Source organism: Monomorium pharaonis, chromosome 6, assembly GCF_013373865.1.
Source record: "Monomorium pharaonis isolate MP-MQ-018 chromosome 6, ASM1337386v2, whole genome shotgun sequence".
NCBI lineage: Eukaryota > Metazoa > Arthropoda > Insecta > Hymenoptera > Formicidae > Monomorium > Monomorium pharaonis.
The window spans coordinates 15,561,830-15,575,383 of record NC_050472.1 but is presented as its reverse complement, the minus strand read 5'-3'; the positions used below and the strand labels follow the sequence as shown (position 1 = coordinate 15,575,383).

At 33.9% G+C, this 13,554-nt stretch overlaps 1 protein-coding gene across 8 annotated transcripts in view; it reads right to left on the bottom strand.

Annotated features, from left to right (window-relative positions):
* Positions 1 to 13,554, bottom strand: part of LOC105840125 (transducin beta-like protein 3) — a 191,941-nt gene that overhangs the window by 34,755 nt on the left and 143,632 nt on the right. For 6 of the 8 annotated variants that reach the window (XM_036288351.1, XM_036288346.1, XM_036288347.1 and 3 more), the window contains one exon: positions 3,886 to 4,110. The exons of 1 other annotated variant lie outside the window; for it this stretch is intronic. In XM_036288351.1, coding sequence (XP_036144244.1) covers positions 3,886 to 4,110 — 225 coding nt within the window. Of the gene's footprint in view, positions 1 to 1,165; positions 1,231 to 3,885; positions 4,111 to 13,554 lie in introns of those variants that run through there. One more of the 8 variants, XM_036288352.1, reaches the window with a different exon arrangement.

Here is a 13,554-nt window from a genome sequence, read left to right as displayed (position 1 = left end):
TGCCACTTTCTTCACATAGCGTTGCAGACTGCTCCGAGGAATGCCATATGCTTTAGCAGTCTCTTTGACAGGTTTATTGTCCGCTAAGCAACACTTAATGGCTTGCAACAGCGCATTAAAATCCATTTTTTTTTTATTAAATGATTTTTCCGGGGTTGACGTGGCTAAAAATGCGTAAAATGCATAAAAACAGTGATAAAATATGTTACGTCAACATAAAGAACAATATTACGCAGTTTCTCAACCAAACACACGCATTAAATGAAAAAAAAACAAGGTGCCCACAACCGGTTACATAAAGGTGCTTATAACCGGGAATGGCAGCTATTTTTCCAAAAGACTAACAAATTATGTGGTGCAAAAATTTTGGTTGAATACAAAATGAAATCACAAAATACAATAACAACACTGCAAACACAATAAAACACTTACCTTTTTAAAAGAATTCACACCGATTTATCGCACTTCGAAAAGAGTAGAAAATCACTTTTCTGTTTATTTATTGCAAATAATTTTTATTATGCTCACAGCTACTACGCAAATACGTGTATTCGTTTCGGTATCAACACGAAAACTGCGTACCGTCAACATACACGTTTTTCAGTACTCAGATCAGTAGCGTATGCTTGCTGTCCAAATTTACGTAGGGGTGTTCACAACTAGAGCGTGCCCACAACCGGCGCACTTCCCTTATATTTAATAATGTGTGTTGCCTCCTCTTGCATCTAACAATTTTTGTATTCCTTGAGGCATACTGTTAATTAAATTTCTTATTTCTTATCTTAAGTTGTTCCAGTGTTCTTGCAAGGCATTGCAGAGTACTGCTAATGTTTGAGCATTATGTTTTCTAACTCTTCGTTGTAAGATATTCCATAAATGCTTCATAGGATTCATATCCAGACTCATAGCAAGCTACGGCATTCAGGTTATGTTTGTAATCAAAGAAATCAATCTATTCGTGCGACGTGTGGTCTTGCGTTATATTGCATCAATAAAAAATTACCTCCAATGAATTGCTTATTAAACACAGTGTATGGAATAATAATGATTTCAATATAAACGTGGGAAAAATCCATATTACACTCAAAAAAGTGGAGGTCCGTATGACCGTCGGTCGATATTCCGGCCTAAACCATAATGGATCTATCATTAAAGTTTTCTTTCATTTTCAAGGTACATGGAGCAAATTCTCCAGCACGACGATACACTCGTTAACGTCCATCAAACATTCTGAAACAGAATCTCGTCCGTGAATAACACGAATCATGATAATTCCAATATTGATGTTTTATTGCAAAATTTAATCGAGTTTCGCGATGCCGATATTTTAAAGCTGGCACTAAGACTAGTCTTTGACATTAAAGATTTTCCTCCGCAAGCCTTCGTAAATAGTGTCGTTGCTCACTTCCACTTCAATTTGTTGCAGATTGTTTTTTATTTCGACTGATGCACATTTCTTAATGCCGATGTAACAATATATTGGTCGTTTTGTGCCGTTGTACATCTTGGACGACCAAATCCAGATCTCCGATCATAACTACCCGTTTTCACATATCTATTGTACACTCTCTGTACAGTTGTACGAGAAACGTTTAAAAAATTTGATATATAATGTTGACTCCTTCCATCATTAATCAACCTGTTCGACCGTTGCAGAATCTAATAACATTGTTACGAAAATGAGCTAAGTATCGAAACAATATACTTAATCTTTGTACAACGCAAACGTCGCCAAAAAATGCTTCTCTCCAACGCTCAACTTTTGTACAACCTGAATTTCGAGAGAAGTGTTTTTTGACGACATTTACGTTATAAAAAGATTGAGCGTATTGTTTCGATACCCAGCTCATCTTTGCAACAATGTCATTAAATTATATAGTCGTCGCACAGGCTATAGGCTTGTAACATTGATTAATGATTAAAAAAAGTTAATGTTATGTATCAAATTTATTCATGAATTGCTGATTTTAAATAAAAAAGTTATCGTTTTTGTAACATTTTCTTCAAAACAATGTAAGAAAAACTCTGTTAAGAAAAATCATAAAAAATGTTCCAAAGATGGATTAGAAAATAAATGAGCTTAAGAACTCATACATTTTTAAACCAGGGAGTTGAACTTAAGCTACGCAACGATTTAAAAAAAAAGTAATTAGTAACGATCTTAGTAATGATCACGACTTTGATTGGCTTAGGCCACACGTATTACACACCGATAAACATCCTGTCAAAAGATCGATAGGTGAAATATTCTACATTAAAAAATTTACAAACAACTTCAATTTACAAAATACTGAGAACTTGAGTCCCGTTTATAACAGTGTTATTGAGTCGGTTTGATCGATATTTTTCTAGAATTATCTTTTCGCTTCAATTGTCTTACGCTCAGACCATTAGTTGTGCTCAAGCTATCCACGAATAACATCCTCGAAAATTTGACTATGCATTATTTTTAATCATCCTCTTAGTTCTATGTAATTTTACACACTGACAACGGTAATATTTATATTACTTAATAATTTGCATGCTTAATTTCTGCATTCTTTGTTCTCAACCATTGTTTTATAATTTTTTACGATCTTTTACAAAAAAATTTTTTATCGACAGTGTAATTACCGGAATCAACTATACCTTACTTGAAAAAGGTCCAAACCGAGGACCGAAACGTAGTAGGTTTATAATAAAACTTGTTTGGTAAACTACAATCAATTATCTCCATTTCTTAAAAAAAAGTTTTCCTATTTTTTAAGCACTATCTTCAACGTCTGCCATTTTGTAACATTTGTTGTAACTCACACAATTACAGTTTATAAAATTTTCAAGAGAAAAGTTTAAGCTTTAATTTGAGCTCGATACAATAATTTTTGGCGGAGTTGTCGCTATTGAAAAAGATTTAAAAATTTGAGAAAAATTAGGTGGTCCACGTTTTTTTTTGCGGATGAGTGTATACTTTATAATATTATATTACTGCAATACTATGTTACAGTATTTATAAAAGCTAACATTTTATAGTTGCTGCAATATTACAGCAACATTTTACGTTCATGCAATATTGCAATATAAATGTTGTGTAACAAGTATAAAAAATCGACTATTTCGCACAAGTGCGTTTACTCGCACGAATAGGCAATAACCGATTCGCTTAAGTTGCACATACTATTTTTTGTTATATATGTGTCAAAATTTTTCCATTTCGTGCTTTTTTTTTAAAAATCGCCGATTTCTCATGAAATTATCTCACGCAAGTAAGTTATTATTTTATTAGTTTTTTTCTCCTAATAGATAGTGTAAGCCATGGAAAAAAATATTTCTCCACTTTTCTACACAATCACCTAATTTTTCCACACGATCAGTTGACTTTTCCAGTGTTTGCATTCATTATTATACTTACATGTGCATCATCTTACGACACGCATAACTCTAGTAAAATTATCAACACTTTGTCATCTCGCGAACTTAATCTAGACTAACTTAGATCAAATGTAGCATAATTGATCTTTGCTCACTGATCTTTGCTGACTATATCAAGACCGCGTACAAAAAGTCGAACGTAATGTTAGTAAAACTATATAGAAATGTTCTTTTTGCGCCACGCAAATTGCCCACAAGTACGTTCACTCGCACATGTGGACAATAGTCGATTTGCACATGTCGCATACAATATTTTTTATTACCTATGCGTCAAAATGTTGGTCTTTAAATGTAAATTAATAGATAAGAAAAGAACCACTTTCGGTGCATAGATAGCAAAAAATAATATGTGCAACTCGTACAAATCAGCTATTGCTAACTTTCCACACCTGTTACACAATATACTATTCTGTAATGTTACCACAATCTTTCTGTAATCAGACACAACCAAACATCATTTCGTATGAATAATTATACCTTCGACAATCTTAAGGACTTGCAATGGTCGTTCCAACTTTATAGCCAATTGTAACGCAGCCTGGAGTTCTTCAGCTTTCAGTAAATTGGTTAACTTTTGCTCTTCGAGTACAAATTGAGCTTTTATGGACACGGCTCGCGCTTTTCTCTCTTCTGTTACATCCCTCCAAATAACCAGCAACGAATCACTACCTCCACTAATAATGTGCTTCTGATCTTTGCTGACTATACAAAAAATAGAATCAATTGTAAAAATATATACAAAGTGTTCCATGAAGAAATCTACAAACTTTTAGATTGTATTCTACAAATCATTCAAAAAAAAAAAGTTTATATACACTATAGGCCAGTTTTCAACTTAATTATGGAAATACAGATAATTTTATTAACATTAACATATGTAAAATATCAGATATTTAAAACTTAATTATTTAAGTATAATAATAAAAATAAGTAAAGAAGTGTCTACTATGACTGAATTTTGGCACCTAATACAATTTCATATATATTAAGCAATGCGATAACAATACAAAGCCAAATATGTATGTATACATTCATATGTATACATTAAAAAAAAACGTGTTGTCAAATTCAATTGTTAAATACATTTTAAAATATTTCAGCAATTAAAATCATAATACACAATTTAATGATAATTTTGTTATACAAGGTAAAATGTAACCAGAAGCCATCCTGTAATAGAAAGATAGAAGGGATCGAGATAAACATAAAAGTCCAATATTGCTTGGGTTAGGTTTTGAGTTAGGTCTTGAGTTAGGTCCACCAATAATCGAGGTATTAATTTTTAAAATTATGCAAATGAGAGCGCACCGAGAAAAGAGCTCAATCCGTTCAAGCCATAACAGAAGAAAAAATTTATCGTGAATGTATGATAAGCTTTCATTAAATTATTGTTCACAATTACGATAGAAATTAATTAAATTATTTGTCAATTTTATATGTTAATATCTCAATTATTGATAGACCTAACCCAAGACAATATTAAATTTTTATGTTCATCTCGATCCCGTCTATCTTTATATTATGGGATGGCTTCCGGTTACATTTCACCCGGTATAATATTGATGCGAGTTTTTGATTAATAAATCCGATAAAAATTGGTACACTGAATCCCGAGATCTCCTGCACAAAAAAGCTCACTTGCTTTATTTTTCAAAGGTCAGATTAACATGTGCACACAAAAGTAAAGTCAGTTTGTCATTCAACAAGCTTTCACAATGTCGACATATAATGTAAATAAAAAATGACTATTAATGCATACACACGTCCAATATTTTAAATCTATATGAAATCTATATAATATTACAATAAAAATAAAACAAATCTATAAGACAAAAAGTAATAAAAAGAAAACGCAAAGGAGAGAAAACAATTTTTAATTTTAATTTTAATTTAATAATAAATATATAAATTAAAATTAAAATTAAAAGATTATTTATTCTCTTTCATTTTTCTTTTCTTTTACTCTTTTCCTTTCTTTCTCAATCTATCTTCGTTTCCTTTTCATTATATTATTATATTAATTTCATACAGATATAAATTACACAAGCATACAAAAAAAGTGGTTAGTCCGACGGACCAGACTAGTCAATCTTTATGTATTTTAATCCGCTGAATCCAAATCCAAAGTCAGAATTGCTAAATTAACTCATTTTTTCGTAACCTCAAAATTTTTTTTATCTTGGTCCGGTGGACCAGACTAGTCTATCCTTATGTATTTTGATCCGCTAAATCCAAATCCAATGTCAGAATTAATAAATTGGCTCATTTTTTCCTAACCTCAAAAAAAATTTATTTTTAATGTTGGTCCGGCGAAACAGACTATCTATTTTGACTCGATGAATCAAAATTCAAGGTCAGAATTGCTGAATTAAATCATTTTTTCCTAACCTCAAAAAACATCTTGTAAAAGCAGTTAGGGTTACAAATGTATAATCCAGAGCGTGCAAGCTTGCGTAACCATATTACCCGGGAAAAATTCAATATGTATGACAAGTCTGAGCTTCTGTGAATAAATAGCGTAGAAAATTCACTCTCTTTTTTTTTATTATATGTAACTTTTTTATTCTCAAAGATTTGGACTAATGAGCAAACTGAAACCTGGATGTTACAAATCTGGTGAGTGAAGACTATTCATCGATTCTTCTAAGAGAAGCTTAAAATCAGTTGCTGCACAATATTAATGTATACGCCTCCATTCCTGTAGCGCATTCGGTAGTGATAAAAAAAAGTACATAAACCTGAAAACAGTTCTTGAAAAAATTAAATACACAGAACATAGATGGTTTTGTGGAGATCTGAAAACTCTCACCATATTATTGGGTCAACAATCAGGTTACACAAAAAATCCGTGCTTCCTATGTGAATGGGATAGTAAAGATCAAACGAACCATTATATAAGAAAAAAAGGGCCGAAAAAAATGGACGTCTGTGAAAATTGGGTCTAAAAATAAACATAAATAAACCGTTAGTTGAGCCTTTAAAAGTTTTTCTTCCACCTCTTCATATCAAATTAGAACTCATAAAACAATTGGAGAAAGCTCTAAATAAAAAAGATGAATGCTACCAGTATTTACAAGAAAAATTTTTCAACATTTTTTATGTAAAATTGCGGAAAGAAATTTTCGATAAACTTCCTAATACGTAAAATGTTGAGAGACAACAATTTTGTTACCAAAATGAATGAATACGAAAGAGTAGTATGGCTGAGTTTCAAAAGTGTCACAAAAAATTTTCTAGGAAACCACAAAAGTCAAGATTACAAAGAAAGGGTGGCGGAAATAATAGAGAATTATGGAAAACTAAGTTGCTTAATAAATCTTAAGTTGTATTCTTGGATTCTTATATCGACTACTTCCCAGAAAATCTAGGTTATTAGTGAAGAACAGAAAAAAAGATTTCATCAGGACATCAAAGAAATGGAGCATCGATATCAAAGTAAGTGAGATGTGAACATGATAGTTGATTTCTGCTGGACATTCAAACGAAATGAGATTAGTCTGATCCGCCGGACCAATATTAAAAACAATTTTTTTTAAGTTTAGGAAAAAATGAGTCAATTCAGCAGTTCTGACCTTGGATTTGGATTCAGCAGGTCAAAATATATAAGGATAGACTAGTCTAGTCCGTCGGACCAACATTAAAAAAAAAAAATTTTTTTGAGGTTACGAAAAAATGAGTTAATTTAGAAATTCTGACCTTGGATTCGGATTCAGCAGGTCAAAATACATAAGAATTGACTAGTCTGGTCCGCCGGACCACCCACTTTTTTTTGTGTGTCTGTGTTATTAAGCCTATATGCATTAATCATTACTTAATTTTATTTTAATACATATTGTTATGTCTGTTTGTTTGAAACGAAAGTTCTTTCCGTAGGAAATCGTTAGTTTGTCCCGCCTTAGGGGCTAGGACCCGAAAAGGAGAGGATGCGGCTCGTGGGGTTAATTGAAAAGATGCTTCTTACTTGTCCAGTTCTCGTTCTTTTATTCTTGACTTAGGCAATAATCAGCTGTGTTGTGCGTAACAGTATTATTTGACACTCGCGATAAGGCGTATAGTAAACCGACGTAGTCTCGTCGTGCTGTTGTTACTCTCCGCCCGATCACTGCGGCATATATAGCCCGTTGACTTGTTAGCTTAGCGCGATTTGAGAGGTCAGTGACTGAATGCGTTAAGCAACTTCCGCGGGCTTCGACATTAGTACGCGGTAGTCTCGCGGTTTATTTGTGCCGCGTAAGGTCTTTATTTAGGTCGATGCGGAACTGCGTTCGGGCTGTTACACATCAAATTTTGCGAGATCACGGAAGTTAGCAGGAACTTCCGCGAGCACTGCAGATTCCAAAGGCGTTACAAACAATGACCTCTTTCGCAACGTCTTTCGTCACTTACGTTGTAGTTCGGGTAGTACTGCAACGTAGTACAACTACGTTGTAGTTACAATATAATTTTTGATACAAAAATCAAAGAAAAATCAAAACTTTCTTTTTCAGTTTTACTATATATAGGATGAAATCGAAGCTTTGTGCATTATTTGTAGGAAGATAGACGGGGTCGAGGTAAACATAAAAATCCATAGTTTTGAAATATCTCTAATAATAGCCAAAATATTAATTTTTCAAATTGTACGAATAACAGCACGCCGAGCCGCTCAAGCTATAACATGGTGTTAAGCATTGGCTGCCGGTGGCGGGGGGGGGGGGGGAGGAAGCGTGGCAAAGAACAAGCAATGGCGCCCTTTTTCTCACCTCTCCCCCGCCACCAGCAGTTAATGCTTGACACTATAAACATAATACGTAGTATAGACCAGGCATTTATTGTATAAGCGTGATGCATACGAAAAGAAAGATAAAAGATATGTAAGATGAGTTTCTTTCTCCCACTTTTCTGGTATAAAAAAAAAAAGAAAAAAAACTCATCTTATATTTTTTTTGTCTTTTTTTTCGTATGCATCAGCGCTTATACAATGAATGCTCAGTCTATACTTACTATGTCTATGCTTGACACAATAAACCGTGCTATAGCTCGAGCGGCTCGGTGCTTCGCTCGGCGCGCTCTCATTCATACAATTTAAAAAATTAATATCTCAGCTATCATTGAAGATATCCCAAAACTATGGTGAATTTCTATGTTCACCTTAATCCTGTCTATCTTCCTATGAATAAGTAAAATTTTATTGGAAGCTTTTCATAATAATAAAATCAATGGCCCCAAAAGCCTCAAGACTAATATCTACAAAATTTTCAAAAATTATTTGTGAAAAATGGAATTACTCAACAATTATATGCAGTAATAAACATTTAATGCATCCAAAAATATATGCAATAATGATTTAATGTATTAAAAAATATATGCAGCTAAAATTTAACAAAAACTTGGAATGCCCAAATTGCAATAAAATAGTTCATCAATTATAATATGTTATATATTAATATACATGGAACTTCCGCTTCCAGTCGGTTAGGAAAAAGTTGTCAAAGATATTGTAAGAGTGAGTGATACTGAGTGGTGTGTAAATCTGAGCGAGAGAATGGAGTGTAAATACGAGAAGATAGAAAAGGATAGTTAGTAAAGGACTATAATTTAAGGGAATAAAGAGAAGTTAGAATCAAGGAGCGGAGAAAAGAAAATAGCTTAGGCAGAAATAGAGGTTAGATTGACAGGAGGGGGACGGGAGACGTGTAGGTGAGCGGAATCGAGAAGAATAGGCAGTGAGTAATGAGATAGAAAGGCAAATAGGAAGATAGGAGAACAGACATAGAGTAGGTAATACAGAGATGAGCGACGATAAAGAGAGTTCAGGTAAAGTAAGGTTCGACAGCATAGCAGATAGTATAAAAGAGCGCGCAAAGAGAAAAAGAGTTGTTAGGAGAGGTGTTAGAGAGAGAAGCTGGGTTAGCAGATATATTTAAAAGGAGTAAGAAAATGGCTAGATCACCGGAAAGAAAAGAAGGAGACTGGAAGATGATAATGAATGAGATAAGGAGAGAATTAGGAGGGGTTAAGAAATGTAAGCAAAGAAATTAGAGAAGTAACAGGAGAGCAGAAAAAAATAGTAAGAGTAGAGTTTTAAAAAATGAAAGATGAAATAAAGAAAAGAAAAGAAGAGTGGAAGAAGAAAAGAGAGGAGATGAAAAAAAAGATAAAAAGACTGGAACGAGAAATAGAGGGACTAAGGAGAAGTGGAACAAAGGCGGTGGAAAGAAAGAAAAGGAAAGGAGAGGAGGGAGATGACGGACAGAGAGGTAAGAGGGATAAAAAAATGGGAAAAAAGATGTGGAATCTGGAAAGATATATAATGAAGAAGAAAAGAAAAAAGAAAAGGAACATCGTGAGATGATTAAAGAATTAAGAGAGGGGGAAGAAAATAGGAAAGAAAAAATAAAAGGAGTAATGAAAAAGATAGGTGTAAAAGATAGAAGAAATAAGACAGGTAGAGTCAGAAAGAACAAGCAAAGTAGGAATAATAGTAGTTAAGGTAGGTAGCAAGGAGGACAAAAAGAAAATTATAGAAAATAGGTGAAAATTGAAGGGAAGGGAAATATGGTTAGATAATGAACTCATGTGGGAGAAAAGAAGAATCAGGTAGAAGGTAAGAAGAATAGCAAGAAATGAAAGGTAAAAGAAAGTAAGACAGGAAAAGTTATGGATAGATTGTACATGGTGGTTATAAAAGAAGGGGAAAGTTGTGAGATGGCAGGAGAGGGAACAAAGAAAGAAAGAAAAGTAAGACAGTACAAATAAAGGAAATGGAGGTAGAATTTGTGCGGGGAGAGTAAGGGGAGAAAAGAAGGCAGAAGGAATTAAGAAGAGAAAGGAGACGGGGAAAAGGCAGAGAAAAAAAAGAAAAGTGAGAAATATGGGGGGTTATGAAGAATAAAGAAACGTAAAGCTAGGAATGATATAATATAGCATTTTAAAATGTAGCAGGTTTAAAGAATAAGGATTATGAATTTTGAGAAGGTTTAGAGAAGTAAGACGTAATAGTGCTAACAGAAACAGGAGCGGTGCATTTGCACACGATGCTTCTGGACACGATATTTTGCACACCGTTCATTTGCACACCGCACTTGGACACAGTGAGAAATAGCTATGCCGAGGGCACCCTACCAACTGGGTGGGTGCGGGAGAAGGGCCGACAGCACTCCTGCACCGCCCTCGTGCGCGCGCGCGCGCGTGTGTGTGTGTGTGTGTGTGTGTGTGTGCGTGCGTATGTGTGTGTAAGCGCGCCCGCATGTGTGTATGTATCCGTTTCTTTTTATATCCAACTGAACGGTGTGCAATTGAACGGTGTGCAATTGAACGGTGTGCAAGTGAACGGTGCGCAATTGAACGGTACGCAATGTTTCGTGTCTAATAGCACCGTGGGCAATTGTCTAATGAGTATAAATGAATGTAATCTTCTTTATCCGTCTAATCCGTCTAATTAGTTTATAAGTCCGTTCTAATCCGTCACATGAGTATAAATAAATGTAATCTTCTGTTGACTTCAGTGAAATTGGTGCGCCAGCTATCCGTTATATTCAGATCAGTAAGTACAAATTTCCACCGATAAATTTCAGAGCCACATGATGTACAAAATCCGATCGTCATTCTCCACGTGGTGCACATCGGGTCACTTTGATGACGGCGGTATGATTGAGTTAAACACGAATAAAATCAATGTGCAATATCATATTGATACTCAAAATTTATGATATTCAAAAAATACCGTATTTATTCGCTAAAATACTCTAAAATGCAGTGCAAATTTCAAACTGGTGTGCAATCAACAAAAAACGTCGTATCGACATGGTTTTTTTTTAAATTGCTTAGAAAAAAATGAACTTTAAAAATCTGAATTAATATTAACCAGATTTTAACGAGAAACTTGTGCAAAATGATAACAAACTTTTACTTTTTTTAATTAAAAAAAAACGTGTTTGGTTTTCATGCGATACAAAAAGTTTACACTTAAAAAATCAAACTTTCGCGTAGGGATTCTCAAAGTAGAGTCTTTGCCCTTTAATTTAAAAAGAAGTACATGTAATTTGGATGATTTTTCGCAAAGTTGCATCACTTGCCTAAAAATCGGTCAAAAAAAAATTTTTTTTTTTTTGTCAGTGCAGTATATTTTGACCCGCAAAAAACGAATCTAATGTCAGTTTTGTTCCATAACATCTCAGTTTTTCCTAATCTTAAAAACCACTTTAAAAAGCCATAAAACTGGGATTTCCGATTTTTACTCCCACAAACATGAAACTTTGTGATTCAATATATTTTAACTAACCATTTGTAATCTCCCAAGGATCCTCCAATAAATGCCTCATGACATGAAGACTATAGAGACATAGTAGCTGATATAAAAAACTTCCACGCATTAGTGTTTAATAAAATCTCAAGCTACACTTTCTTCATTCACATCTCAATTACTTCCCACAAAATCTTAGAGATTATATTGAAGAACAAGGAGAACAATTCCATCAAGATTCCATTAAAAATTAAAATGTCGTTACCAAGACAAGTGAGACGAGAATACGATGGCTGACTTCTGTTGGATGTTAAAGAAAGAAAAAATTGTAAAGGGTAAAAAGCGTAAAAGGAATTCACTTCATAGATCATTCGATGCAAATACAAACAATCATGAGTTATGCTCTAAACATATGCAGTTGAAAAATTCCTAGAAAATTATAGAGTTTTAGGATTTGCTACTGAAGAATACGGAGTTGTAGGGTTATAAGATTCGTTTTAGACAGGTTATGAAAGTGTAATTGGAAATTTAAAAGTTCATGCAGCTATTGAGTTAAATAATGTCAAATTTACATTATTAAATTAGAATTTTTCTCGTCATTTGCATTAAATCCCCAAAGTTACGAGATAATAGAGTTTGCTATTAATAGGTTATCAAGTCGTAGAGAATTTATTGGAGAGTCCTAAGATTAAAAATTGTTAGTTAAAATATATTGGATCATAAAATTTAATGTTTGTAGGAGTAAAAGTCAGAAATTCCAGATTTTATAGTTTTCTAAAGTTTTTGAGATTAAAAAAAACCAAAATGCGATAAAACAAAACTGATATTAGATTCGTTTTTAGCGAATTAAAATACATGGAAATAACTTACAATTAGTCTGGTTCAAGGCGCAAGATACTTTTTTTGTGTTGCCTGTGTAATTCATCCAAAAATGTATATGTATGCACTCCAAGTAATTTAAAATAAAAAAAATGTATTAATTTATTCTAACTAGTCTAGAAGTGCAGCGAAAACGACCATGCTTATTTTTCGAAAATATACGAAGCTATCCAAAATGTACTGAATAGATCAAAAATATCGGACGAATCAAAAGTTAGAATCCGATTAATGCAGCTTATTATAGAATCTGTAGAAAAATTGTAACGTCTAATGCGACATCATTAGGCGGTCGGGAATACAGGCGCACCGTCTGATCAAGAGCAGAAAGATGGCACCAGCAGGTCCTGATGAAAGAGATTTATCTAATTTAGTTTAGTGCCTGATAGCTCTGTCATCCCGATTCTAGTAGTTTCTCTTGTACACACGCGGATAGGAATGTCTGGCTATATAAAGTTAGCTGCATTCCAAAATTTCTACAATGTATGTAACATATTCTATATAAACACGCAAAGAAATTAAATTTTTCTTGTTTCAGTAACATTAAAAGTTGGTTTGAGTACATCGGAAATTTTTCCTTCCCATCTTTCAGACACAAAGACTTCGGAGAAGCCAAAATACCGAGAGCACTGCCACATAAAATACTGGTGGCCCTGACACGATTTCAAGTTGTGGGTTAAGTATCGCCATGGGATATTCGAGCGATTGTTGAGAACATGTCTCTACACCATTCGCTGACACGCGAGTCGTCAACATCTAAAAAGACAAATCCAAGGAGGACTCCAGCGCGGAGTACACACCATCCGGAAGCGAAGGACAGCATGATGGAGAAAGCATCAGCAGGTAAGACTCGGCCTTTCAAGAACAACCGGCGCATTACGTGCAAGTTCAAGTAAACGAATTTAGGAACGTTAAGCTCGCACAATCGCTCAAGGTTTTGGTTTGTATCCTTGGAAAGTGAAACCGTCTACCGAGTGAGGTCTGACAATATTAAATACAGTGCTGTTGTACATACATGGATAAGAATATCTGACCATGTTAAGTTA